This window comes from Oenanthe melanoleuca, chromosome 9, assembly GCF_029582105.1.
Source record: "Oenanthe melanoleuca isolate GR-GAL-2019-014 chromosome 9, OMel1.0, whole genome shotgun sequence".
NCBI classification, from domain to species: domain Eukaryota; kingdom Metazoa; phylum Chordata; class Aves; order Passeriformes; family Muscicapidae; genus Oenanthe; species Oenanthe melanoleuca.
The window spans coordinates 6,610,358-6,638,017 of record NC_079343.1 but is presented as its reverse complement, the minus strand read 5'-3'; the positions used below and the strand labels follow the sequence as shown (position 1 = coordinate 6,638,017).

The 27,660-nt window shown below is 40.6% G+C and overlaps 1 protein-coding gene across 9 annotated transcripts in view; it reads left to right on the top strand.

Annotated features, from left to right (window-relative positions):
- Window positions 1-27,660, top strand: part of SPSB4 (splA/ryanodine receptor domain and SOCS box containing 4) — a 143,209-nt gene that overhangs the window by 80,557 nt on the left and 34,992 nt on the right. For all 9 annotated transcript variants that reach the window (XM_056498533.1, XM_056498530.1, XM_056498532.1 and 6 more), the window contains one exon: window positions 7,600-8,456. In XM_056498533.1, coding sequence (XP_056354508.1) covers window positions 7,763-8,456 — 694 coding nt within the window. In that variant the 5' untranslated portion in view covers window positions 7,600-7,762. The remainder of the gene's footprint in view (window positions 1-7,599; window positions 8,457-27,660) is intronic.

Sequence of the window (27,660 nt, the reverse complement as noted above, 5' to 3'; positions counted from 1 at the left end):
GGAAGGATTAGGAGGGGTGCAGATGGTGTGATTGTGTAAGTCTATTTTCCTATTAAACAAAAGAATACGCCTTTGTTCAGCATCAAACTTGTTCTCATGCATTCATCTCCTGCATGTTTGTGCAAGAACAATGGCTGGGTTCCCTCCAGCCTTGCCCTCCCCCTCTCCCTGTACAGCCCTGAGTGGGGGGAATGGGCTTGACCTCCATGTGCATTTGTGTCCACCCATGGTTTGTCCAGGACAGCCTTTTGGGACATCTCTTCTACATCAGTCTATTCAGTTCACAGGGGAAAGAGTATCTTCAGCTCTTGTCTGCTATGTTTGGCCAGAGGCAGGGTATCTTTGTGTCAATGGACTTTTGCAGCACTGCTGGAAATATTAAAGTTATCCAGGTCACGTCAGAAAGTGCCTCTGATGAGCTGCTTCAGCTGAGCACATCTCACAGGTATTGTCTGGAACTGCTGCTTCAGTTCAAATGGGAATCAAACAAACTAAGACTTGGATGCAAAAGAGGATCAAGACAGAAGTTTCCTGGTCATTCCAGAAGCATTGAAAATTTTAAGCTGTTAGTGAGTATCTTTTTATAAATGATACTGAAGCAAGGCCCTAGAATCATCCACTGCCAAATATACAGACAGACACTGTGAGAGTGGAGCCATCTCTTTTAGAGTCTGGCAAATCTGCAGTAGCCTTGTGATGTTGTAGATGCCCACAGAGCTGCTACTAGTGAGTGTTCTTCCTTATCCCTGTCCTCACCGTGGTGCTGCCCCTGGAAAACCAGACTGGGGCTCCCCTATGATTTACAAAGACTCACCAAGCTTGGAGAACACTGACACAATCAAAGACTGAAGCTTAAGCTGAGGGGCCATATTTTCACTCCAATGTGGTATTACTTTCTGCAGTTCCACTAAAGTTCTGGTGAGCAATTCTGTCAAGCCAGAGGAGCTCTCATCTGTCCGATTGTCACTTTCTACCATCTGCAGGCCTTCCCTCAGTCTGCTCAGGGATCACCTCTGGCACATTCCCTGGGATTTGCAACTGGCTAGACTGAGGAATGATGCTTTCCAGGAGTTTTCTCTCATTTATGGCTTTTTAACTTATTTCATTTTAAAGGCCAACTGGCTCCACTACACACTACAGGAAAAAGAACTGCAGTAAAAGAAAGGCAGTGGAATGTATTCAGCGACAATTTGAGGCTGGCACTTAATGGATGTTCTGATTTTGAAGCTGAAGCTGTAGGGCTATTGATCCTCTACAATGCTGTAGAGCTAAAATGTGAATGAATAGCCTAGGAAAAAAAAGGGTTAGGCTGGTGAAAAGTAGTAATGACTGGTGAGAAATTGCAATATCAAAATTTAATTATTCCTTGGGCTTTAAATCTCACATGTATGACATCTATTGGTATTACTTACTTGGTGAAGCATGGTGAGTAGAAATATAAAATGGCAAATGATCCTGTAAAATGCAAAGTGGAGCTGAAAACATAATTTTCAATTTAGTGCTAAGCCTTTTCCATGTGTTACTTTGCTCTTTTAATATAACCCTAACACCTGAATATTGAAAATCATCTGTTTGGGAAAAAGGAAAAGGTATTCACTGTGACAGAAGGGTGGCTGAAGGGTGAAAGATGAATGATTTTAAAGAAAGAGGAAGATATAAGCAGAAGTTCATGCCTGTGCACATTCAGACATGAAGTTCAGCTGTGCCCCTTAGGGCAGCTTGAAGTGACTGGAAATTTGCTCCATGGTTTGGACTGTTGCCTAAATAGATGGTTCTGTCTTTTAAGATTTTAATTTTTTTTTCTCTCTTTGCCAGAGCAAGTATTTACATAACTGTCTGATATTCTAGATCAGAGGGTTTATTCACCTGAAAATAACCTGGCAAAATAAAACACTAGATTTTACTCACTTTAGTTTTCTGAGACAGACCCATTTCAAGGCCATTTGAATGCAGGTGGCTGAACACAAAAGAGAAAAACGACAAGGAAGGGGTGATAGGATGTAGCAGCTTGAACATCTGTACCCTTAGGATAATTATGGGATTTTGTGGGTATTCCTGTTATATACCCCAGAAAGAAAAGTGCTGTTTCCTTTCAGGAACTTTAGAACTGAAATATTGCTAGTTTTAAAAGTACTTGCATAGTAAAAAAAGTAATTTTTGTCGTATTGTGTTACTATATTTGTTTTTCAAATTGCATTGCTGTATTCTAAGAAGTGATTACACAGAAAAACTGTTTACAGACTTGAAGTATTTTCAGTTCATGTTTCTTCAGAATAGAAATGTCTTCATCTAAAACCAACTTTCAGCATGAAAGGGGAGAATTACAGAAACACATGCAGAGAGAGGAAGGCACAAAACCAACCCAAAACCTCAAGTCAGCTCAGTTCCAAAATACAGTAGATGGGAGTATTTAAAAATATACATTCCACTGTATTCATTACTACTCAGGATTCTTTCTGCATTCTTCATCATATGACTGAACTGCTTTTGAGTTGGATGGTACAGATGGTATGGCATTTCAGATTATTCTAATTCCAGGCAGCTAAAAGCACAATCCATTTTAATAACAAGCTTATCCTGAATTTTGAAACAATTGCATTTTTGTAACATTGCAGAACAAGTTACTTTTTACTGAGGAATGTCCTTGGGATTTTCAGGATTTGCATTCCTTTCAGGAATCGAAGAAGTCATGACTTACTGTTGCATTGTTCCTCCCACATACTAAATGTCACTTGCTAAGTGTGCATGCAGCATCGAATTCTGTCTGTAGCACAGGATAGCTTAGAATAGCCAAGCATTTTTGTCTGGTTGCATTATTGCATATTCCCAGTTTGACAAAGGAAGCCAACACTGCTGATTTACTGCCCGTTTTGAACAATGTTGGATACCAGGACCTATAGTTGAATCCAAGCTACCCAGTCTTTTTAAGTGCCAAAAATGTGCTTAATTCATTGTCACTCTCAAAGCAGCGTTGTCAGGGTTATGTAGCTGTTTGCACACTGGGAACAAAGCTGATAGACACTGGGCCTTGTGCCTCCACATTGTCTGGGTGGGGGTAAAAGTCCTTGTCCTTGAACATATATTGATTTGCCCAGCACAGCACATCATGTGGTTTTCTTCTTCCTATTCTTTCTGTAGGGACATTGGGACTGGAGTTAGATTCAGAGTGTTCAGACACTGTATCTGGTACTGTTCAGGCATCAGGGGAACCAGCAGTTCTGGTGCCCACAGAGGAGTGGCCTTGGTTCAGAGCCTCCTGCTGCCTCTCTTGGCCTTCAGGAGTCCTTGCTGGCTGGTGACAAAGCCCATGTTGGCAGGGGAGGTGGCACTGAGGTCTGGCTGCAGGAAAAAAAGAATGAGGGCAAATATCAGAGTGAGAACTGCTCTGTAGACACTGGCAATGCTGTTGGATAGAGGCATCTCCTTCCCTGCTTTTTCTGATTGCCACTTTCACTGGTCAGTGTCATTAGCTGGGACTCACCTTCTGCTTCTCGCTCTTTGGGTAAGTCTTATTTTTGGAGATTAACCTGAGTCTTAGTGTGTTCCTAACATAGTTTTGAACTGTGTTTGTGTTGTTATTTCTTTTACATGTTTGTCAAGCTTCCTGCGTGTCTAGTTTGTGATCCAAAGGGAAATACAAAAAACTATAAATGCTGAAAGCTGACTTTGCTGAAAAGATGTTTCTTTTATCAGCTATGTTCTATTGATGCCAACATACCAAACTTAAGAAATGCACCCTGTTTAATTACAGCAAAGTGATGCCCCAGCAAGCCTTGATGTAGTAAGTCTAATTTGTGCTTTTATTGTGAATGATTTCCCTAGATATTTTAGCAGTCTGAATGAAGACGCTGCTAAGTGACATTGACACACTGTTCCTGTTTGGAGTTGTATTGTTCCTGTACAGTACATTTACTCTAATCATTGTACCCTGACAAAGCTCAGCATGAATGGGAAACTAAGAGACAGAAATTTAGGCTGCAAAAACTAGCAGTCTTCTCACACAGGGATAAATGGTGAAATTTAGTGTTAGTCACTAAACCACTGTAATGGAGAGGTCATATATTAAGCGAGTTTGAAATATTTTATTGCTTTTTAACTCCTGTAGTAGTTTGAAATTACTGGAAGTGTAAAGATTTGGGAAAACCTTCAAAGAAAAGCTAGACAGTGAAAATTAATGCTCTTTCTATTTCTGAATATTTGTGTATCTGGTGGAAAGATCTAGCCAAGGAAATCTGAATTGCTCTACAAGGTGTAAGATTGCAAAAAGAGCAGTCAAATGACACTCTTCTTTGACAAGTTTTTATTAACTCAGAAGACGGTAAGAAGGTTTTACAACCAAATATTTCTGTGAGTGGGTTGAACACTAACGAGTCTGACAGGAATAATCTTTTGTCCCTAGCCCACAGTTTTTGGTAATGCTGTGTGGTGTATTCATCCAGTGCTGCAGACAGGAAGCTGGTCTGGGGTACCTTTGCCAGATGAATTGTTTGGCACTCCCCTTCCCTCTGTGGGAATGTGCACGGCTTTCCCACAGCTGCTGTGAGCAGAAGCTGCCTGCAGATCCCCATAGCAGTGGGGCAAGTACAGCTTTGAGGCTTCTGCCTTGCAAGTGTGTGCCCTGTGGAAGTAGGGAGGATTTTGTTGGTGGAGACAGGCTGGGCCCTGGTGAGCTGTGTCACTCCAACAGCAGTTCCTGATCGGATGGGCAAAGTGCTGCTTCCCTGCTGTTCCCTCCTCAGCTGGGTCTCTGCCACCTGCTTGGTGTGAAAGGACACGACACAGGCAAGGCAACAGATGATCTGGCCTTTGAGACGTTGCTCCTGCAAGCACCCAAGGGGATGGTGTGAGCTGCCAGGAGGACTTCATGGATGAGTTGCTCCCTGTGGAGCTCACAGTGCTGCTGCCAGGGTTGGGAGGCAAGGCTGCTCCTCACATAAAATCTTCGTGTCAGCTACTTCTCAGCTCCAGCAACCAGAGCTGCCTAACTGTAAGATTTTTCCACTGTTGTTCTATACTATGTCCATACAAAGCTATTTGGCAAAATATTCCATTATATACTTAATTTATCTGGTTATATATGTGTGTGATGAAAGACATAATATTGTAAGATCCAGTTTCAAATCAAAGTGCTTACTGAGGGCATCCCAGAGTGCAGGCACAGTTGTGTATATCAAGGTACTCATAATGATGCATTTTTCTCCTCTGAATTGCTGATTTATCTATTGGCAGCCTATTGATGTTACAGTTTGGGGCACATGAGGAAGAATGTCTGTGGCTTGCCAAGTGAGTCAATTCAGTGTTTATAATTTCTTGGTGATTTGCCAGGCAAACATCTGTGCCAAATTTAGTTTCTCATGTGATCAGGAAGTGATACAGCAGGATGCACTGAGGACTTCCCCGACTGTCTCCCCTCAGCACCCTCACAGGAATGTAGCAATTGTGCTTAAAGTAGAAATTTTCAAAGGCATGTATAGCTAAATCTCAGATAGATATCATTGAAGTTCCCTTTGAAAGTCTGGTGTTTTCCCTTTTCATTTCCATTCAAGCTCAGAAAATCACTTCTTAAAAGGAACTACCCAATCTCTGAGCATGTCCTCCTATGAAAGTTTACTTACAACATTTGCTCCCATTGCTTCCCTTTGTATTAGTGTCACTATTTAATTTCTCCTGGGATTATAGGTATGGAATAAAGTACTAAACTTGCTTTGCTGGGCCAAATTGGCATTATAGCTTTGAAACAACCCATGAGTTCTTCTGCACTATTGGAAATGGGAAGCAGCAACTTAAATGTAATTGCTGTCTAAAGTTTTGGGATCCTCTTACATGGTTTGGAAAGGAGTAAGTTGACCTCAGGTGGAAAGCTCCTGTGAATTGAGTCTTCCTGAAAATGTGATATGTGCCGATTGGATACTTAGGTATATTGTTTCATTTTCAGACATTAAAAGTAGTTGCAATGAGTTGGTTCTTTTACACTGATGTGTGTGCATAGGCCCTTGTGGGAATCAGCCACCAGAAAATATTTTCCTGTAGTAACTTAACTGTCAAGTGGTTTTGAAAATCACCTTTCTACTTTTTTTCTTTTTCTTAAAAGACGACTTTCACATAACATAGATTTGGTTTAATTTCTGTATTTAATACTTGCAGAAAATACTTTATATGTTATTTGCCATTGGAAAAAGTAAAAGGACTTCATTCACTTCTCAGACTCGGTAAATTTTCTAGGGTTTTTCCCTTTTATTGTGCAAACATGTTTCTTATCTTCTTTCAGAAATTATATTTGGAATGGGACCATGTGTTTGGAGTAGAAGTTCTTTTAAAGGAAGAACCTGGGCTTGACTTACCAAGTGAAATATTACGGAATGTTTTTTGCGAGAACATTTCTGCCCATTGTTGTCTGGTACTTTGACAACCAAGTGTCACCTGGGCTCTTCAGCTTCTTGAGAGTGTGAAGATTTTTTGCTTCTTGAAGCATGTCATCACTCTGTCAATAAATAGAGTGGGTCTACTCTGCTATATTTGAGCACTCCTGGACTTGGCACTGTTTTGCTAGAGGACAGAAGTATGTCTGCTGCTGCAGATACTCTATTTGATCCCATGTCAGTCACCTATTTGAGTTTATAGGACTTTGTCTTCATTTTTACTATTTTAGTGCTTTCAGAGGTTCTTGATTTATCTCTACACTCTACCTGAGCTCTAAAATGTGGACAAATCTAACTTACCCAGGCTCCAGAGAAGCTTCTCGTGGTGCTTTTTTGCCCTGTTTGTCTGTGGAAGCAGAGAAATAATACATTTCAAAATCATGTGTTCCCCATAATGTCTTACTGTGTTCCAGGTCAGCTGAATCCTGAAATACAGGAACTGCAGGAACTGTGGATTAACCTGCTGTCCATTAGCATTAGGAGCATCCCCAGTTGCAGTAGCTACCCATTAGAAATATCTGCCAAAGAACTGAAGCTGCCATTCTTCATTTGTCCTTCCATGGCTCCTTTTCCCAATTCCCTCCTTTGTTGTTTTTTTTTTAAGCTCCTTTATTTAAAAAAGCCAAAATCTTGATGAATTGTTGATGTTTTTCTCCTTTTATTTATTGTTAGGGTAAGTTAAAAAGAAACATTTAAATTTTGCTGCGTTTGTTTTAATGAGGGCAGAGAAGCTGCAGTCTCTGTCACCAGGGCCCAGGACAGAGCATGTCTGGAATAAAAGATTCTGACTTAGTGTGTGTCTGAGACTGAACCAAAAGCACAAGTGAAAGTGAAGCTACTGCTGCACATAAACTTTATCACTGTTGTTGGGGAACAGCATCTGCCTGCTTTAGGCCTGCTGTGAACTTGGCCAGACAAAATAGGTGGAAGGGCAGAAGGTGAGGAATGTCTGAATCCTATCATGAATTGGAGGAAATGACTGTCTGCGCTGCGTGCGCTGGTGGGCTCCGCATCCTGCTGGCAGCCTGCTCGGTGCTGCAGGACACTGCACAGGGAGGAGTGAATTTAGCTCTGGTGTTTAAAATAGCTCCTAGGGATGAGAAGAAGCGCTTCAAAAATATGCTGTGTGTTTTCTATTCGCTTTCTTAAACTAACTGGAAACTTTTCTGCTTTCTTTCAGGAGCATATTTTACTCGGAAAACATTGCTGCTAAAAAACTCCACACAGGAGGAGTAAATCCAGTCAGCTTGTCAGGTCACTGGCTCGGTGTAACGGTGCTTTCATGAGGTGACATTGGGCCAAAGTCAACTTTCCTTTCTCCTTTGTAAACCTGCAGCCAAGCAATGGGCCAGAAAATCTCAGGGAGCATAAAGTCTGTGGATGTGAGGGAGCCCCCTTATAGGCCCGTGAAGCGAGAGCTGAGAGGCCCGGATTTCTGCAAGCCCGCGCGCCTGGACATGCTGCTGGATATGCCCCCTGCCAAGCTGGAGGTGCAGTACAAACACGCTTGGAATAACGAGGATCGCTCCTTGAATATATTTGTAAAGGAAGACGACAAACTGACTTTCCACAGACACCCGGTGGCCCAGAGCACGGATTGCATCCGGGGCAAGGTGGGCTACACGCGGGGCCTGCACGTGTGGCAGATCCACTGGCCCACGCGGCAGCGCGGCACCCACGCCGTGGTGGGCGTCTCCACGGCCGAGGCGCCGCTGCACTCGGTGGGATACACGTCCTTGGTTGGCAGCAACAGTGAATCCTGGGGCTGGGATCTGGGGCGCAACAAACTCTACCACAACTGTAAAAACCAGCCCGGGGTCACGTACCCTGTCTTTTTGGAACCAGATGAGTCTTTTGTACTCCCAGACTCCTTGCTGGTGGTTTTGGATATGGACGAAGGGACGCTTAGCTTCATGGTCGACGGACAGTATCTTGGAGTGGCCTTCAGAGGACTAAAAGGGAAAAAACTTTACCCTATAGTCAGTGCAGTTTGGGGGCACTGTGAAATTACAATGAGATACATCAACGGACTTGACCGTAAGTGTTCCTGCATTTCTTCATTGCCCTCTCAGGTTTCCTCATCTAGGGGTTTTTTCTTTCTCCTTTTGCTGTGGACAGTATACTGGGGGGAGCAGATGGTTCAACTGTGAGGAGGCTGCACCCCATATTTACTGCCCACAATGAATCTGTCTCTGTCATGCCTTGTAGTGATGGTATGGGTTGTATCAAAATGCCTTCCTTTTTTGACAGGCAGAGTGGCAAGAATTCTATGTCCAAAGAAACTGAACAGGCTGAGAAAAAGATACTGAGAAACTTCCTGGGTATATCTAACAGTAAAACTCTTGTTTACTGGAGGATATGTTTTAAATCTGCGGTTTCCAAATAGGATTTGTGGATCCTGTAAAAATTTCCTGTAGTAGTGGAAACTCTTACATGGTGTGCATAAACATACTTGAACACCAGCCAGACAACTTTCTTTCTGTAGTTGCCTTCTCAGGACCCTCAGAAGCAGCTGTAGATCCCCAAGAATCTGGAAACTCAGGTCAAATACTGCTTTCAGCAGTTTTTCTGAAAGAGAGCTCTGTTACTTAGTTCATTTCAGAAGGTTCTCTCTCAGGATATTGTCCAGAAATCCAGGTTTTTGGATAAGCATGAGCTGTTTCTGATCTAATAGGGTAATATGTAATGGAATTGTTACATAACAAGGAGAAGCATGTTGCTGCTGTGACCTCCAAGCAGTGGCCCAGCAGAAGGTGAGTTGCAGATGTGTGTGCTGCCCAGTTCTCCATGCACAGGAAGGTGTGGGCTCTCCCAGATCTGTGCCCGGCTCACCCACCAGAGCACATACTGGCTCATAACTCCCTGAACTGAGCCAACCTGCAGGCAGAGCCAGCAGGCTACTGGCACACAAAAACAGGAGCCAAATTTTCTGGATGCTCTTTAGTCCACCTATTCCTTCATGGTAGGTAAATTCAAAGAATGTACTTTGAATAATATTTGTGTTTCCTTTGGGGATGTCAATAGAGATGTTAAAAGCAGAGGATCTGTTGCTTGGCAGTGCTCAGTAACTGCTGATAGAGCCCAGGGAGCCTTGCTGGTGAGGGCCAGATCCTGCACAAAGGGCTGCTATTCACTTCTGTTCACTTCTCAGCTGCTGGAAGCTGGGGAATAAGAGAATGGGCAAGGTAGCACGTGGAGCTTGGTTCTTGTCTGAAACTATTTTCTGAGGTGTAGTAGGAGCTACAAATATAAATACATAGGAAAAAATAGATGACTGGGCAACATTTTCATGTTATTTTGGGCTCTTTGAGTGGAACTTGGTCTTTAAAGAAGGCAGTAAGAGCAAGTGTTCAACACCTGCCTTTCAGTTAGTAATTTCTAGAAGAATTTGCTGTTCTTTTCTGTTAGTATGGAGTAGTCTCAATTTTTTTTTCTGTCAAAAATTAATTCTCTGTTCATTTTATCTCTCATACCAAGTAGAAACAAAATTAAATAGTTTGACCCTTCTTAAGATTACCCTTTCTTAACATCTGTAATAAGCTCTGGTGGGAAGAATTTTTATCCACAGAAGCCCTGCACGTTTTACTGCTAGATGCTAAACAGCAGCTTCCCAAGTGCTTTCATACAGGGGAATATCCAAGGATTTTAAGTATTTTGCAATTACTCAGTCATTGCAGAATGATGTGCTGACAGTCTTTTTCTTGGATTGTGGGGGAGAGAGACTTTTGCAAACTGAATATTTGTTTGCGAAAGCAGTTTTTATAATACTGTGAATATCTGCCAAACTAAGCAAAGTACAGCTCAGCTTGGTCCATCACGTCCACACAAGGAATTCTTCTGCATTCCTTTCTAGCTTTCACAGGGCTGCTCAAGGGAGCTCTAGAAAGATGAAAACACAGGAGGAGGATGTGAATGAGTTTGGTAGAAATTATAAAATGAAAGAGACTAAGTGGAAGAGGATAGCTGTGGTCTGTGAGATGGCAGAGAGAAAAATTCCCAAATGATTTCTCATGGGATAATTTTGCTGGAAAAGGCAGGGTAGCTTTCTAAACTATCCCTGAGAAAGTCAAAGTCTTTATTTTTTTTTTTAAACATGTGAACCCGTGGATAGAAGTAAACTTATGAACTAAACTTTTGTGTAGACCTGAGTGTTAATCTGGTCATGTGAAGAGGAAGTTTAAAGCCACTTTGCCATGGGGCAGTTTGACATCCTGGAATCACATCATTTGTTATCACATATTCACTGATCCATTACTGTCCTGCAACAAAAACAGCATTCAAGAAACCAAATGAGCTTGTTTAGCTGGTGCTCCAAAGCAAACACTGTCTGTACCACTAAAGGTGTTTCTATCCAGCCAGCCCTTGTACAGCAGTGCAGGTTTGGCTGTGGCACTCTTCATGTTTGTTCTCATTGCTTTTCTGACTGCAGGTTTTTATAATTGCTTGTTCTTGTGAAAATCAGAGCAGGTATTGAAGAACAGTTGTGTTCACAAATCTGAATACATTTGAACATTTATGTATGTGGGGTGTTGTTACTGTTTGATTCCCCTCTAACCTTACCAATTAGCTCCTTTTTTTTTTCCCCCTAATCTTTTTCCCCCCCTCTATTCTCTGGAAGTATTTCCTACTTCTGAGTGCAGCTTTTGGTAGATCTGGCCGTAGTTACTTAGCTGGTCTTGAAGCTGCTGTCAAGCAGTGCCTCGGAACTTTCTATTCAGTGATTGATTGTTGCTGTTCAGAATGCAAACCACAGCTTGTGATGGGTGTTCGTGTGGTGTCCTGCAGAGCAAAGGGAGACCTCCACGGCAGGGATTTCTAGTGTTTTCAATACTTGCTGCTTAAATTGAAGACCTCTGCATACTTTAAAGGCCTGTGTATTTCAGTTGCTTGGCAAAGAGTGAAAGGCTCAGATGATGGGCTTTCATGCAGCTGCAGTGAACTTAAACATACATCACAGATGATGCAAGCTTCCAAGTGTGTTAATTACTGCAGAGATGGCAGATTCACGGGAGGATAAGGCTGCAGATCAAAGATCAAGGACCTGTGTGCCCTCTGCACTCTGGATATTGCTCCTAGAATCATGCTGTAATTAAAATCAGTTGTACTTCTTCCAGCTGCATCTGATACCCACAGTATTCTGCTTCAGAAACTGCTTTGAACATCACATAAGGATGATCTGTGACTTTTCACAAGACGTTTTTCCCCCCCCACCTTTTTTTTTTTTTTTTTTTTTTTTTTTTTTTTTTTTTTTTTTTTTTGAGAAACTTGGAGTTGCAAATGTTTTCAGGGTTTGGAAGGAAAGGCACAGGGACAGGACAGAGTTCTTCCCAGCACAATCTCCTTTGATCAATTGCTATCAGTACTTACCACACTGATGTTTGCCCCTTTCCCAAGCTGGACAGAATTTTACATCAGCCTTCTGACTTACTGCCTATTACAATAATTAGAAACTTGAAATAACAAAAAAGCAGTAAATGTTGCTTTTCAGATCGGGTATGTTTACAAAAAAGTGGTCTATTTATATCTAGTATCAGATGAGGAGTCCTGGAGACTTCATAGACTGGAACAGAGAAATAGCAGAATACTTTTGTGTAAATGTACATTGCAAATCATGACCGATCCATTAGTGTTTAAACAAAGCATTGGGAGGACAATCAATACAACAGTGCTGTGCAGGAAGTCTTGGTCCTGAGTAGGTAAACTGAACTCATTTCACTAAACCTCCCGTAGTCCTTACTCAATTCTGAAGATAATTGTTGAGCTCAGGAAGCTGGAAGCATTTGTCTCAGAAGAGAAGACTTTACTTAAAAGTATAATTTATGGAAAACATGTGTCTGTTCCCATTTGTATTTTATCATTCTTGCAGGATCTGGCCCTCACCAGCAAGGCTCCCTGGGCTCTATCACTGCCATGCAATAGATCCCCTGCTTTTAACATCTCTATTGACATCCCCAAAGGAAGCACAAGTATTATTCAGAGTACGTTCTTTGAATTTACCTACCATGAGGGAATAGGTGGACTAAAGATCATCCAGACAGAAAACTTGGCTCTTGTTTTTGTGTGCCAGCACCCTGCTGGCTCTGCCTGCAGGTTGGCTCAGTTCAGGGAGGAGTTATGAGCCAGTACATGCTCCTGTGTGGAGGCCCAGGAGCAGTAGATCATATTCCTGGATGCTGGGGAAAGGGTGATGATCCCTTCGGCTCCTGCATCTCTTGGCTGCTGGGGCACTTTCAGCCCACCAGGGAGGCGCTGGGGGCTGGTTCTGTATGGAAGGTGGAGGGAGGGAGGAGGGGGTTCACTGCACATCCTCTCTGCTTGCTGCTACAGCTACACGACTTCTGGCATGGGGGTCTGCTCACACCTTTTGCTCCCCACTGTGTAACCCCTGAAACTCTTTCAGACCTGAGGCTCGAATCAAGGGTGATGCGTCCAAGCTGAAAGACCAATTTTTGAGCTATGAACAACTTCTTTCCTCTTTCCTGCTATTCTCAGTTTATTTTAATTCACATTGGTCTATGTCTAACATACCACAATTGCTAGTTATAAACATACACTCTTGCCCTTGGAGGCCTTTTTGCCATAAAGAAATCTAAGTCAAAATTGCGACATTATTAACTGCCAGGAGAAATCAATAATCTCTCATCAGATTCTGGGTTTCCCCCCCTAATGGGTTTCAATTAAAATTTTTTAATGGATTTGTTTTTTTTTTTTTGTTTATCTCAACTTGTTTTATGCTATTTATATAATACATGACTCTGGAGGCTGCAGTGGAAATAACACAACACCCTCTGAAAATCCAGTATTGCTAAACCTTAGACAGGATTTTCCCTACAGACATCCAGTCAGAGGATGGTGCAGCAGTAATTAAGCAGCCAATGCTCTGAAGAAGCAATCTTTAACTTTTGAGGTAATTTGACAGGAAACAGCATTGTCAATGCCTGTTTCAGGAGTCGGATATCTATTGTTAGGAGGTTTTTGTCTTCTGCTAAATGCACTCCCCTTCCCTGGATTAAATGCATTTTTTTTGTCCTTTAATCCTAATTTGTTGACACTTTCTAATTAATTCTCAGCCCTTTCCCAGCAGGTTGAAATCACTGTATTGTCACTAGAATATGCCATTCTGCTAAGTGGCTTTTCACCCCAGCCACCCCCTGCCCCTTCCTGGTGGTCTCTGCATTACATCCTTCTCCCAGATACTCTTCATTTATTCAGTCCCCATTTATTTCTTTCCTTCCCCAGCTGAGTTTCTCTCTGTTACCACACTAAACAATAATAAATTCTTATTTTTTTTTATCCCCAACTTCAGGTAGTGCATTTCTGTTACTGATAAATGTGGAAGATGAGGTGCAATGTCACTCTTCCAGAGAAGGACATTTCAGAGTTAAATGTGTGACTTTACCTGTAATGATGAATGGGGTTTCTTTTATACAACTTTTGCCTGTTAAGACCTCCAGTGACAAAGCCTGCTCCAACAATCTAAGGCACAGATCAGCTTTACAAATAGCAAGTTTTTTGGTTTTTTGTTTGGGAGTTTTTTGTGGGTTTGTTTTTTTTTTTCCTTGTAGTCTTGTCTAATTTGTTTATTAGCAAGGAATCCAGTTATCATTGGCCTAGCACATAAGAAGGTGTTGCGTTATTTTCTTTCGAGCTCGGTAGTTCCCAAGGCTAAGAACAGGCATCAGTAGTCCACAGCTGGGTTGTGGATTCTTTGCATCCTGACATACCTAGTGTTTTATCTTCCCTCTCTGGTTCATAAAGGTGCCATGGCAACTGCCAAGTCTACAGTTTTAAGGAAAAAAAAATACTTGATAATATGTTCTGATGATGTTTCCACTGATTCCCCATGTATCCTGTTTTATGAAATAAGAACTTTGAATAGCAGTGACTACAACTCTCTTCTCAAGATTGAAGTGAACAAGTTATACTGAATATTGTACTTATTACACTAAAATAGCAACTTGGTAGCCTTGCTTAATTCTTTTATGAATTTGCTTGAGCTATGATGATGGAATTGCTAAAGCAGTGTGAATTAATTCTCACAGATTTGTATTAGAAGTGGGAATTTGTAAAGGGCTATTATTTTTGGGTTTGCTCTTTCTGTATTGCTTTTGTGCGTTGTAGACTGTAATTCCAAGTTTCAGGGCAAACGGGGATGCTTCTGTCATTGAGTGAAATATTTATTTTTTGCCAAAAATGCATATGCTTTTTTAATTTTGATTGTTTTCTGTTTCATACATGTTTCCTGATAAGTTATATTTGTCCTTAAGATACTCCTTTATTTGGCTCTCTAGCTGTGGAAGTTTCTACCCTTCTGTAATTACAAACTCATTTTGCAGATGGCCTTTCTCCTAAATCCGGTGTAGCTTCTCTGCTAGAGAAGCAGTTGAACAACCTGATTTCTAGTTTGAGCTCAGAAAAAATTCCACTCTAAAAAAAGAGTGTGTTGTGGTGAGTGGCAATTCCTATGCCAGTCTTCATATTATGGCAAAATCATATTTTTTTATGGCAAATTGACAGGCAGTGGGTCTGAAAATGAGCATGTGCAGACATGCTGCTGTGTTCTGCAGGCTGAAGGCAGTGCTGGTGCTCCCTGTGTACAGGAGAATAAAGCTGCCCTGCCAGTAACACTGTGAAAATAATGCTGAGGCTATGAAGTCAAGTACTTGGAAGCTGGTAAATGGCAGAATGGGATTTGTTTTTGTGCTGCAGTAATTCTGAGCTGGGTAGCCTTATCCCACTTTCTTGAGATAGTGTTTAACTCTGCTTAAAGGTGGTAGGTTCAGCTGCAAGTCACCCTTTTGTGCTCACTTTTTCCTTGGCTCTTTTCTCCCAGTGCTGTGTGTCCAGGAGTTGGTGAATTCTGTAGTTTTGCCTGGGCAGCCAGTGTGGAAACCCCCAAAGCATGACAGTCCCTGTGTTCTCGGGTTCAGGTTTGTGTTGCCCTTTGAAGATAACAGCAGAAAAGCCCTGCTAGCAGGACAGCACTGGATCAAAGCTCCCCCTCATCTGCTTTGATTTGGCAATATACCTTCAGTCTGTCACTTTAAACTGTTTTGGGTTGGGACTGATGAGCAAATCTGTCTTCTGGTCTGTTATCAAACCTGGTTTTTGCTGAAAACCCTCCAACACTAGAAGTGTGAGATGGGGCATTTCAGTCTGCTGTGCTGGAACTCAGTCAGGATTGAGGCAGAGGAGATGCTAGAAGTTACTGACAGAATCGAACTTCATGTACGACTACTGAGAGGATGTTCTCAGCTGATTAAGTGTTAGTTGGTGATGAAATAACAGAAGATAAAATGATGACACTACAAAGAGAACTTCTGTTGTAATTTCCAGTGTAGCCTCAGATCAGTTAGACAAACGTATACCTGTATTTTCCATGGTCATGCTTAAGACAACACAGATTACATTTTCCTTCATGTGTCAAACCTGTATAATGAGTAGCAATGTAAGAGTATATCCCTGTCTTCTGTGAACATTTCTTTCTGAAAGTAATGAACTTCCAGACATGGGATGTCTTTGGGCTGGGTTGGCTTCCCCTTTCTCTTCCCCGTCTCCTTTTTTTTTTGTCTTGTGAGAAGGTTCATATTAGCTCTGTCTCTACCACTTTCTTAGCACTGGTTGGTCAAAAAAGGCCTTGTTCCAGAGAAGTTATTTGTATGAAACCAAAATGTATTATGAGCAAAGTAGATAACATTAAAAAAGGATAACTTTTCTTTGAGAGTTACGTTTCTCACAACAGATGCTTTAACTTTTACAGCATGCCTTCCCCCCATTGGTAATGGGAATTTCATTTCTGCAAATGTTGGTTCAGACGTGACATTTAAAGACATGTTGCTTCTGCTTTTCAATAAAAAGTAACTAGAAAAGTTAATAATATTCTTGTGTGTGCCACATATCTGCATGTATATTCACTGTGTAACTGAATGGGCCACAAAACTTTGAGACAGCATCTTGAAGCTAAAAAAAAATTTACTTCTTCCTCCCTCTGGTTTCAGCAAGCTTGACTGCTACAGTTTATCTGAGCAAGACAAAATGATTAATTTGTTTTAGATCCTGGTGTGTTCCCTCATTTCTTGTAGTGTTTACTTTTCATATTTTGGCATTCTCTTAAGCATAGAGCTCAAGAGAATTGCTCTCAAAAATACATTCCTCTGTCCATCAAAATAAAACAGAATGTGGGGTTATACTAAAGCCCTGTTCACATGTTCAAAACTGAAATGCTTTATGCTTCTAAAAACACCTAATTTTCAAGTGATTTGTATTATGTAAAATATAGTATTTTGAAGAGACTTTAAAAAATACCTTATGAAAGGAAAGATAATTTTTAAAGGTTTAGGAATTTGGTTTGTTTAGAACCTGGTGCTCAAACAACCACAACCAGGCAGCGTGTTTGGGGTTTGTGTACTGTCAGGGACTGCTTCTCTTCCACCCTTGCTTTTTGAGCTTTTCTATTCTTTGCAGTATTAACTGCTACCCTGATGAATTAGCTCATGCACTTAAAATTTTGTAATATTTTGACAGTAATGTCAAAGGCTCCCACGTCTCATGAAACAAGTGATGTTGGGGTAAGTGACTTGGGTTAGATTGGTGTGGAATGTGTGCCTTGGCTCCAGAAGAAATACCAGTTAATTTCTTGGTTCATACTGAGTTTCACTGCCTCCTCATCACGTGTGTGGACACACTCTATCTTTGTTGTTTTAACTACAGCAGTTGCTTTAATGTGCAGTGTTGTAGCCATGACTCCAGCTCTGCTGCATGCATGCTTGCCATATGTGTAAACAATTTGCTGATTTTAGTGGTATGACCTGCTGGCCTCTGCCTGTATAAACAAATGAAGGCCAAAGTTCAGAGAGATCAGAAGGGAAACTTTAAACATCCTGCAAAATCTGCAGTCCATTAAGTGTACGTTAGTATTTGGTTACAGCCAATCCTTTTGTACTTCTGAGTAATTTGTTCATGGCATGTTTGGGAAAGGAGGGATGGCCTCACCTGGGGCTTGGGCTTACACTGAGAAACACCAGCTTCAGTGGTATTTTCTTGACTTGGGAAGGGATTGCTCACAGGTGCTTCACTTTTCATTTAGATTGAGGTTTGAAAGTTAAAATTGTGGGAACATTGGCCAAAGGGCTGTAGTGTGCAAAGAATGAATGACATGAGAGACTTGTGGCACACAGGCAACGAAATTAAATGTGTGGCAGAAAAGGGGGGAAAGCAAGAAGTGAGAAGTGCCAACAAGATCTAGAAAGATGTACTTGAAAGAGGAAACGTGAAGAAGACACTAGTGTTAAAGGGAAGAGAGAAGGCAGACAAGTCTGGAAAGGTTAAAAAAAAAATCTGAGATTTTGACAGGAAATAAACCTTGATGTAGTAAGCCAAGTAGCACACAGAAAAGAAGGGTCAGGACTATCCAAGCACCTGAATGGCCAAACATCCCTCCTGTACTTTCTTTACTTTCATCACCAGTTTTTCTGGCAGGAGCTCTGATTCCAACCCAGGGCTGTATGGTGTTGAGCACAGCCATGCTGAGCTTTCCTGACCACTGCTTGTTTTGTAAAGCAGGCTAAGAGTCTGTGTAAGTCAGAGAAACTGACAGATGTTCCCTGTGATTTTAGTATGAACTTTGCAGGAATCACTGTGGTGCTATTGGCATCTCCCAGGATTTTTAGTCATTCATGACTTTACCACTGGAGTTTTCAATTTGAGTAGAAATGAGTGAACTGTTAATATTTCTGGATCTGAGAGACTATATTAACCTTGCATATTTTTGAGTGACATATTCTTAATTTCTGATGGACTTTTATAAATTTTAATTTTTTTTTTCCCTTCAGTTTTCTGAATTTACTGTAAGTTTAAATCTTCTACATAATAGATCTTGTGTCCTGTAAAGTAATTTGCTAAACTTCCAGGTATAGCTGATCATCAGGAAGATGTTCAAGGCATTTTATAATTTCATTTCAAGAATAAAGGAGAAACTAAATCATCAGTGAATGCAATGTTTTCAGAATCCTGCATGTAACTTGATGTAATTGAAATACTGGAGTTCCAGTCTTTTAGCATCATCCCCAGCAGCGTTTCTGATACGAAACTCCGATAACATTTCTGTAATGCAGGTCTGTTAACTGGGCAGCAACTGTATGCAAGCAGCAGCTTCCTGAGAATGTGATTTTTTTCCTAAATCACTTATGCAGAGGAAGTTTCAGACTTCCTCTGGCCCATTTTTCCCTAACACCATTAGTACATAATGCATTCATAGGCTATAATCTTAAAATGTTCATGAAAATAAGTTGGTCTTTATTACAGAGCAGGAACAAACCAGGATGGTTTGGCCTTGGTACCAAAGGGGGTGATGCTTTCAGCAGCTTCCCTGGCCCCAGAGCAGCAGTTCTGTACTTTTGCTCCTCACCCATGTGCTGCTGTGGCTCTGTGCCTCAGGTCCTGGCTGGGTGCATGTGAGGTGCTGCACCCCAGCAGTCAGTGGTGCCAGCCCTGCAGAGAAGGAGCTGCAGGAGGAATTGGCCAGGAATTGACTACTTCCAGAAAAATGTGTTTGGGGAGGGGTGTCTGGCAGTGTCTGGCTGCTGTCATTAGAGGCTCTCTACTGGAAGGGGGAAGCAGACCTTCCATCTGTGCTGCTCTCAGAGCAAGGGGAGACATTACTCTGTTGTGGTGGATGGGTTTCTCAGCAGCCCAGGAAAGTCCTGGTCAACAAATCCCACAGCTCCAAGGGACTTCTCATCTAACTGGAACCACCATCTGCTTTCTGTTCCCCAGATTACTGTGCTAATAGAAACTTCCTTAAAATGGCAATACCAAGAAACATTTTGTGTACGAAATATGAACATAAAATGTAAAGGTGCGCTAAATCACTTATTTCCCATTATTGTGAATTACTGTAATTTTGATTTAACAGAAATTCACTCCTAAGTTACTTGTTTGTTTGCTTTGTAAGACAGCAAATTGTTGCAGTAGGCATCTTATGTTAAATAGGAAAAATGTTTGCTTTCCTAGATAGAAAATGGCAAAACACTTTGTAGAATTATTTGTTTTCCCATTGCTGACAATTCCTTGCAATAGCAAATGGCTATTTGCTATTTTCCCCTCTTGTATGTTTAGCTATCCTTATAAGCAGAATAGGCTGTAGACCCAAAACCCTATCAATTTTAGCATCTTCTTGTTTTGTTCTCAGTACTCAATTGCCTTTGCAGTGGTGATTTTTAAAAAAGAGATTAGGCTTTTTAACTAGAGCTTTTGGCTAGCACTGCTGTATTAATTTATGAAGTAATGCATTAAAGGGGGTGTTTGATAGGAGCTGATCTTGGAGCAGGTGAAAATGAAAATCCAGTGTTCTCTCTACTTGGGAAGTTGCACAGTACTGAGAAGAAAACCACATTTCTATAACCAATACAAGAACACACATGAAGTGTAAAAAAACTTTGTTTTTCAGGCTTTTGGGATAAATATTTTGAGCCAAAAAGGCAGATGGTAAATCCATTTCCCAATGCTAATCTGACAATAATGTTCTGATCTTCTGTGGAGCTCAGTAATGCTGTGTGCTTCTCTGAAATCTACTGGCTGCTGGGAAATGGTTTCTCCTTGAGCAGGAAAGTCTTCTCTGCTTTAGCTGGAGATGGAGGAGTATCTCCTTTTAGCGAGCAGGTGGGCAATACTGTTTCTCTAGTTCCACTTCAGGAAGTCTGATAAAACTTTTTTTTCAGGAGTTGGGAAAGAAGAATGCTTTGGTGTCCTTCTCTGAGTGTACAGCTGTAAGCTCTTTTACTCATTCTTTCCTTTCTTTAATCTGAAAATGATACTGTCTATTCACATAGATTTGAAAAATGGGCACTGATCCGCTGATTCTGCCTGTTGTTTTGCAAAAACAGTATTTTGAAATAGTCTTTTGAGATAAAATGTGAGAAATTACCTTTGAAGAAATTGGGGTAAACCAAGGGAGTTATACAAATGCAGTTGTGTAAAGCTGTCTAGATGTATCTTGAATGCTTTACTTGATTCTTGTGTTTTTTAAAAAACTATTTTCTTTGACTGTCAAGAAGTCACTAGTTTTGTTTATGTGGAAAATCATGATAAAGCTGATTCAATTGTAGAGCACTCCTTTAACCTTGCAGAATAAGAAGCAGCCAGAGATGGATTTTCAGGTGGTAGATGGAGGGAGGTACTGATTAAAGGCCCTTCTGGATCTTCTTGCTGTCAAAGCTTAGAAAGACGTGTTCTTCTTCTGTTTCTCTGTCCAAGTTAATCGCTGTCACAGGAGGCACAGGGCTCTTTGCTTCATTTGACAGCTTTTGCTCTCTTCTACCTAGACTGCAGTAAATGGGTAAAGCCTTTTCACAGAAGGTCTGATGTTCTGTGTTACACGACATGTCCAAAGAATGAAGTGTTCTGGATGAAGCAGGGTTATACCTTGTAGTTTTTTCAGATCTTTATCTGGGTTTTTTAAGGTAATAACTTCCACATTTGACCAAATAAGCTTCTGCAGACAAAGCCAAACTATCCATGTCCCAAATGGGCCATCTAAGATGAATGATACATATATTTCAGAGATGTATAAATAGATATAGAGATATATATGTATGTGTGTATATAATTCTTATCCATTTTAGGGCGTTTCTTCAAATTCTCATAGAACACATTCAGCTATTTTTAGAAAAGTGAAACCAAATCCTTTATTAAACACGTAATTGTAATTGTGGGGTGCAGACAGCAGTCTCCAAAGATGTCACTGCTCTTTTTGCCAGGTAATTGTAGCAGTGAATTCAGTGCCTCCTGGGGCACTGCCAGCGCTCTCCAGTCAATTCCCGCCTCAAAGAGAAAAACAACGAGCAGTAAATGATTTCTGGCTTTAATTAGGCTGACAATGCTTTGTGCCCTGAGGTATGTTAGAAGAGACAGTCATTAAGTGTAGTGTCCCTGGAGGCATTTCCTGCCCTGTCCCCGGATTTGCTGGTGTGCAGCATCTCTTTTGGCTTTGTTTTGTGGTGCCTCTGCAGCCCTTATCTGGCCTTTTGTGTTCAGGCTACAGCAATTCTCACATCTCTCATGTTGACACCTCAGACCTACTTTGGCGGTGCTTTTTTATTTATCTAGATGTTCCAGTTGAGGAAACACGTATATTTTCAATTATCTAGTCAATATTGTGTACAATAGAGTCCATTACAGAGGGCACCTCATCTAGTTCGTGCTTCTCATTGATCCAGGCTGGTGATCTAGTGTTCAGATAAAGTTAAAAATCTTTCAAGAATTTGGGCTTTTGATATTAGAGACTGTAACATAGGATAGAATGATTAGACAGATGAATATATATGATGATTATTTCAGAGAAGAGAGTGTGATGCTTTTTAGTTGTCTGATGGTGGGAATGTTTGGGAATAAGGGCAGTGCAGTAAGTTTTGAAATTTCAGATACTTCAGAGAACCTGATAAAAGAATCCCTTCTGAAAAACTTATATGTTGGTGAAGTTGAGCAGTTCTTTTGGGAACCTTCTTTAAAATCAGGCAGGAATACATGGAAGCAAATGGTCAGGTTCTAAGTTGGGAGGAGAATATTAGAAGGGATTTTGCTGGGATCTACTCTGCTCAGTACAGTAACAAGGAATTGGAAAATAAGGTGAAATAATTTAGACACAATCTTTCAAGGCAGATAAATCTAAATGACTCTGAGCAGAGTCTTGTAGTGATTAACTTGACAGTAAAGAAAGTAGATGAATTTTGGTGATGTTATGTGCCCAGTAATGTGTAACAGGATGGGGTGAAGGGAGTAAATCTACTTCTGTGTGGTGTGGGGAGTTCTGTGCAGGATGAGCTGTCGCCACCTGGAGAGGGATCCCGAAGACATTGTTCATCATATGGTGAAAATGTCACTACTGAGTGACCCACAGGGTGAGTGTGATGTGAACTGGGGCAGAGCAGGGAATTGGTGATATTACTGTGGCCAGCTTGTGTCTTGATTACTGTGTGTTCTTGTTGTCCATACCTGCCCTCTCCTGCCCCTTCTCCCCAGATGTTAAAACGTAAATAAATACTAAACTAAATGGATACTAAAAAATTAATGAGCTGAATAGGAAGAAAAACATGGCTTCTGGAGGAGGAAAGAATAAATAAACCAGGATGTGACCAATAGTCCACCCACATTTGTATCCAGTCCTCAACAGCAACAATTGCTAGCTGGCTAAGGGACCGTGTGGGAACTGGGGAAGCTTACACAGTCAGCCAGCCCTTTATTTCACTGATTCCTCTGAAGCTTTATTTCATCTGGGTGATCCCTTAGCCTCTAATCATCTGGATTTCATACTTTACCAAAAGGATATGTGTTTAGTAACCCTTCATAGTTACTTTCCCAAAAGCTCTGGTCTTCTTCTCTGGAGCTGTGTAAGCTTTTTGCATCCAGAGCACGTTGTGGCAGCTTTCATATGTGTTATGTGACAAAACACCTCTCCTGATTTGTTTTGGCTTAACTCTTCAGCCTGAAAAATAACTGCAGAGAATATTAAAAAAATGTCTGTGCATTCATAAATGGCACAGAAAATGTTAATTGTGGAAGGTTCTGATGACAGAAGTGTTCCAGCAAAATACCAGGTGCCTTATTAAAAAAAAAAAAATATTATACATTGAAAAAATCAGTCCTATAAATTATTGCAGTGAGATTATGTGAAAATCAAAAGTATAAATGGGCTTGAAAAGGAATGAAATAGATTCATAAAGGATTTACTGATATTTGTAGGACATGCAATCCAGTTACGTCCTTCAGCACAGGAAATGTAATAAAATGGAAAACAAAAGAGCACCAGGCAAACTATCATAAAATTATCTGCTCATAAAACAAAGTTGAAATTTTATATGGTGCTTCCTCATATATTAAAATAAATACAAGATTTAGCAATATGTTTTTGAAACACCAAAAGTAACAGAAGTGAATCTGTGATATGCACATTCTGTGATCTCTGACAGGAGAGACAGGATAATGTGATATTTAGTAAAATGTCAAGTATTTCTGAAGAGCACTAAAGCTGCTACAGGAGTTGCAGCAGGGATTACAGGTTTGTCTGGTCATGTAAGGTAAATTTTATTTCCACTTCACCTCTATGAGTAAAATGAAAATAAAATATGGAAATACTGCTGCTAGAATTATTTGATATTCTGTTTGTCACATGTGTTTTCCATTACCAAGTAAATGCTTAAAATAGTTCCAGGAGTCTGAAAACAAGTTTTTGTCAGACACAGTTTATAAAATACTTTGAACCACTTAAAATGGAAACAGCTTAAAATGGATTATTATAGGTGAGCCTAAAACTGCCCTCAATAAAGATTAGGCTATGGCAGAATTCCTGCTGTTGCTTGGTAGTGAAGTTAATTCTTTTTTCTTGAGCTGAATATGGGCATCTGTTCATATTTAGGCCTGAAAGTAAGCTGTGCATGTTGTTTGCAGGTATCTTTATGGCTACTCACCAGAACTGTTCATAGTTCATTCAGAATTGGTCATCACCAACTCACTGTAAATGTAAAACCTCCCCTGGTGAAGAGCAGACAGATCCTTTTCCTTCTCTCACTGCAGAAAGTAGGTGCAGCCTAACCTGTGAAGAGGGAAAATGTTCTGTTTAGAATGAAGTGCCTCATTAAGGCTGAGCTAAAAAGCAGCTGTTAATTCAAACCCAGCACCAGGGCTTCAGCATAGCAAGGGAAGCAAATGCTGCTCCCTGACTAATTTTAGATCAACTTCATTAGACACAACTTTTATAAGAGTTATGTTGGCACTGATCAAATAACTGGTACAGTATCTGAAATAGGAGTTGTATTCAAAAAATAGGGGAAAACAGCTGTTGATAAAATTGCTGTTGGGTGTCCTTGATATGGCTCACTTAAGGTGAGTTTTCTCTGACTTAGGGCAAATCTAACCTTTCTGGTCTGCTTACACTGTGTATATGGATTGATTCCTTTTAAAGCTGGTATATTTATAACCTAAATGTTTGGTGGCTGACACCAGTCTGCCCTGCCTTGTTTCTGCATACAGTTGGAGACTAATGTACCATGATATATTCTTAAAGTATCATTTAGCCTGGGACAAGAGCTGCCTTTTGCCTCATGTCCTTGCAGTGCTGTCAGTCTAAGCCTTGCTGTAAGTTGGCTTTCAGTGGGGTGGTTGTGGAACATAATTGCTGCTGAATCTGTGGGCAGGCAGTGAAGCATCAGGACACCCTTCAGGACAACACTTTGCTATCTAAAAAAAGAGGGATTATAAAAAAAATATTTATTTTTAACTTATCTCATTTTTTAGCCTGAGAAGTTTATTGGAAAAGATACTGAGTTTTTAGGAAAATCAGTTAGGGATACCTTGGATCCCTGAACCAGCTGGGAGAGTTCATTTGCAGATTGACTTATCTGCCAGCAGCCTTAATCTATTTGACATCCATTGATCCAGCCTATTAAAGGAGGTCACTTTGTTGTTATTGCCTGAATTGGAGCTTAAGATTCCAAACTGCCCAACTTTGGCAAGGTCTTTCATTAGGTAAGGAAGTCTTCTCCCAGCTCAGAATGACACCACCAACCCCTGCCTTGTTTCTTCCAGGTTTTATCCTTCAGCAGCACCAGATGTTCTACAAGCTTATGGTTTCAGCAAACCTCCTGGGCCTGTTTATTGTCAGACTGTTGCACTGCAGTGTCAGGGAGGTCAGCAGTTGACCTATTAAAAAAAAAAAAAAGGTGGTTGATTTCAGAGGAAAATAAAATACCTGAAGTGGCATGTGAAAGCAGTGTGCATTTTTAATGTTTAATTCTGTGTGAGTGAATGAGGGGATGTTTTGTTGTTGGCACCTAGTGATAAGTTCTTGAAATTAAAAAAATAAAAAGTAAAACTGCGGGATTTAATTAATTTAGAGGGACAAATCACAGCAGCTTCTACATGCAAAAAAATCACACCATTTGGGGTTTTTAACTTGGTTGTTTCTTTGAATTCAGTGCTGTTTAAATTCCCTTTCCCTGAGGAGGTTGTGTTCCTGAGGTGGGGATGCAGGGGTGACCCCTCAGCTGCTGGGGTTGTGCTGCTGCAGCCTGAGCATGGTGCCAGCCCGTGTTAGGTATGATTGGGGCAGCTCCTCTGGCCTCCTGGCCAGTTTCCCTTCCTGCTGAGGTTTGCAGGGTGTCATGCAGGTCACTGTGCCAAGGCAGATTCACCTTGGTACTGCTTTATCCTTCTGGCTTTTACATTCTTTGGTTAAGCCTGTAGTTTCAGTATTAAGATCTCTTTTATATCTGATTATGTGTCCTTCTGTATCTTGTCTACTTTGTTTGTTTGTGTGTCTCTAAAATGCTCTTTTTTTCCAAATGTTGTATATTGTGCCCTGTAACTTGACAGTGTGGTCTGTGCAGTCTTCCTCTACGCTTCCTGCTGTTGTTTTATTGAGTGAAAGTGACCTATTCAAAGACAATAACAGTGCTCTGATGATGTTGGGGCTTTGAAACACTTCATGTTCTTTATTGATGTTAAGTGCCAAAAATACCCAGGAAGGGAACTGATAACATGTTGTGCACATCACACAAAGGACTTGACAGTGAAAAATATTGCTTTCTTTTAATGTTTATATTTTGGGTTTATTATCTGGGTAAAATTGAAAAAATCATCATCTATCCCCTTTTTAGAAAAAATCTCTTTACCCCCCTCCCCAGCACTGTGTGTACTTAAGGTCACTTTTCATGTTCTGTTCATAGTTTGATTTTTCACCCTTTGCAAGTATTGAATTTGCTTTCTCTTGGAAAAGTGAAAATATTGGAAGGACACAAACTTGGACTGCAGTCTCAAGATAAGAAGGGACTTTGAGGGTCAGTATTGTCTAATGATATTTAATACTTGACTAGATTGCTCCCAGAGCATAGGAGCTAAGTTTAGATACTGTGTTGAACATACTGAGTTAAGCTTCAAGGGAGAAGAAAAGTATATAAAATCATACAGGATAAGTCTTTGTGTTATTTATAATACTCATGTTCTCAAGTATCTGAGAGAATAACATTTTAATGAAACTGTAATAAATCCTGGACTGAAAAGAAAGGAGGGTAACTTCATAGTAGAGTCACTTTGGGCTGTAGGATGATTTTGAAGATAGGTTTATTAAATATGTTTTCATTAAGGAAATTATTTGAGCTTTATAATGGGAGTCAATCCAGACATCAGCATACTTAAAAAATAAGAAACGTGAAGAACGGACAGAAGAGGCTTTTGTATAAGAAATAGTTTTATCAGATACTTTTTCTTGTTACTCTCTTTTTGAAGCATTTGTTTGTTGCATTAGCTCTCTGTGCAAATTTTTATTGCTATTAAATTCTAGTACAAAGCTCTTTTGACTGGAGTACTACTGTATAGAAACACAGCCTCTATTATTAAGGCATGTCCTCCTTGACATTGCTTTATTACAAAGGAACTTTTTGTAGAGAAAATGGTTGTCTGTCTTGCTTTAGGTAGCTGAGATTACTGCAGTGTTAACATGGCCATGTGCTCTTAGAAAGTTCATAAGGCAAGGAAAAAAGCTTGGCTCTTCTTGAGCTAAAGAGCTTGTGTTGGGATGGGGCCAAGCTAAACACCTCCACGTTTATGGTTTGCACCTCTCCTCAGCTGTTTGGGTTCCCTGGCATTTCTGCCATTGCTCAGGGGCTGCAGGCACTGTGGATCCCACTGTTGTGTAGAACAAATATGTGGAGAGCATCTGGGGAGAAATAAAATTCCAATTCTTCAACCTTTTTAAGAGAAACTTTACTGCATCTGCCTTGACAAACAGGCAGTTCCTAGGTGTGTGATTCCTGTTTTCCATGAGAGGAAGTGTTGAGAAATGTGTGGGTGAATCCACGCATTTTTCCCTTGCTGTTTAAATATGCACTTCAATGTTACATTTTAAAATATGTGTAAACCAACCAGCAAACCATAAATCCTCATTAAAACTTACTGAAACTGTTGAAATGTGTGTTTTTTTGAAATCACACTCAGGCCTTGTTCATTTCTTTGGGTTTCATTTTAAAAAGTTCCGAAAAGTTTGCTTTTCAGAAAAATCTACATCAAGTCCTGTATCAGATTTTTCTCTCCCTCTCCATACACATACATATTTTATAGGTATAAATAATAACCATAATGTTCTTGAGCTTGAATAGCCCTGTTCTGCCTCAGTCCATCAGAGACGAGGTTGCCCTCTGTGCTCAGCTGTCAGCTGCCTTGCTCTGCTCCCTGCATGGTTCAGTGCTCCTCA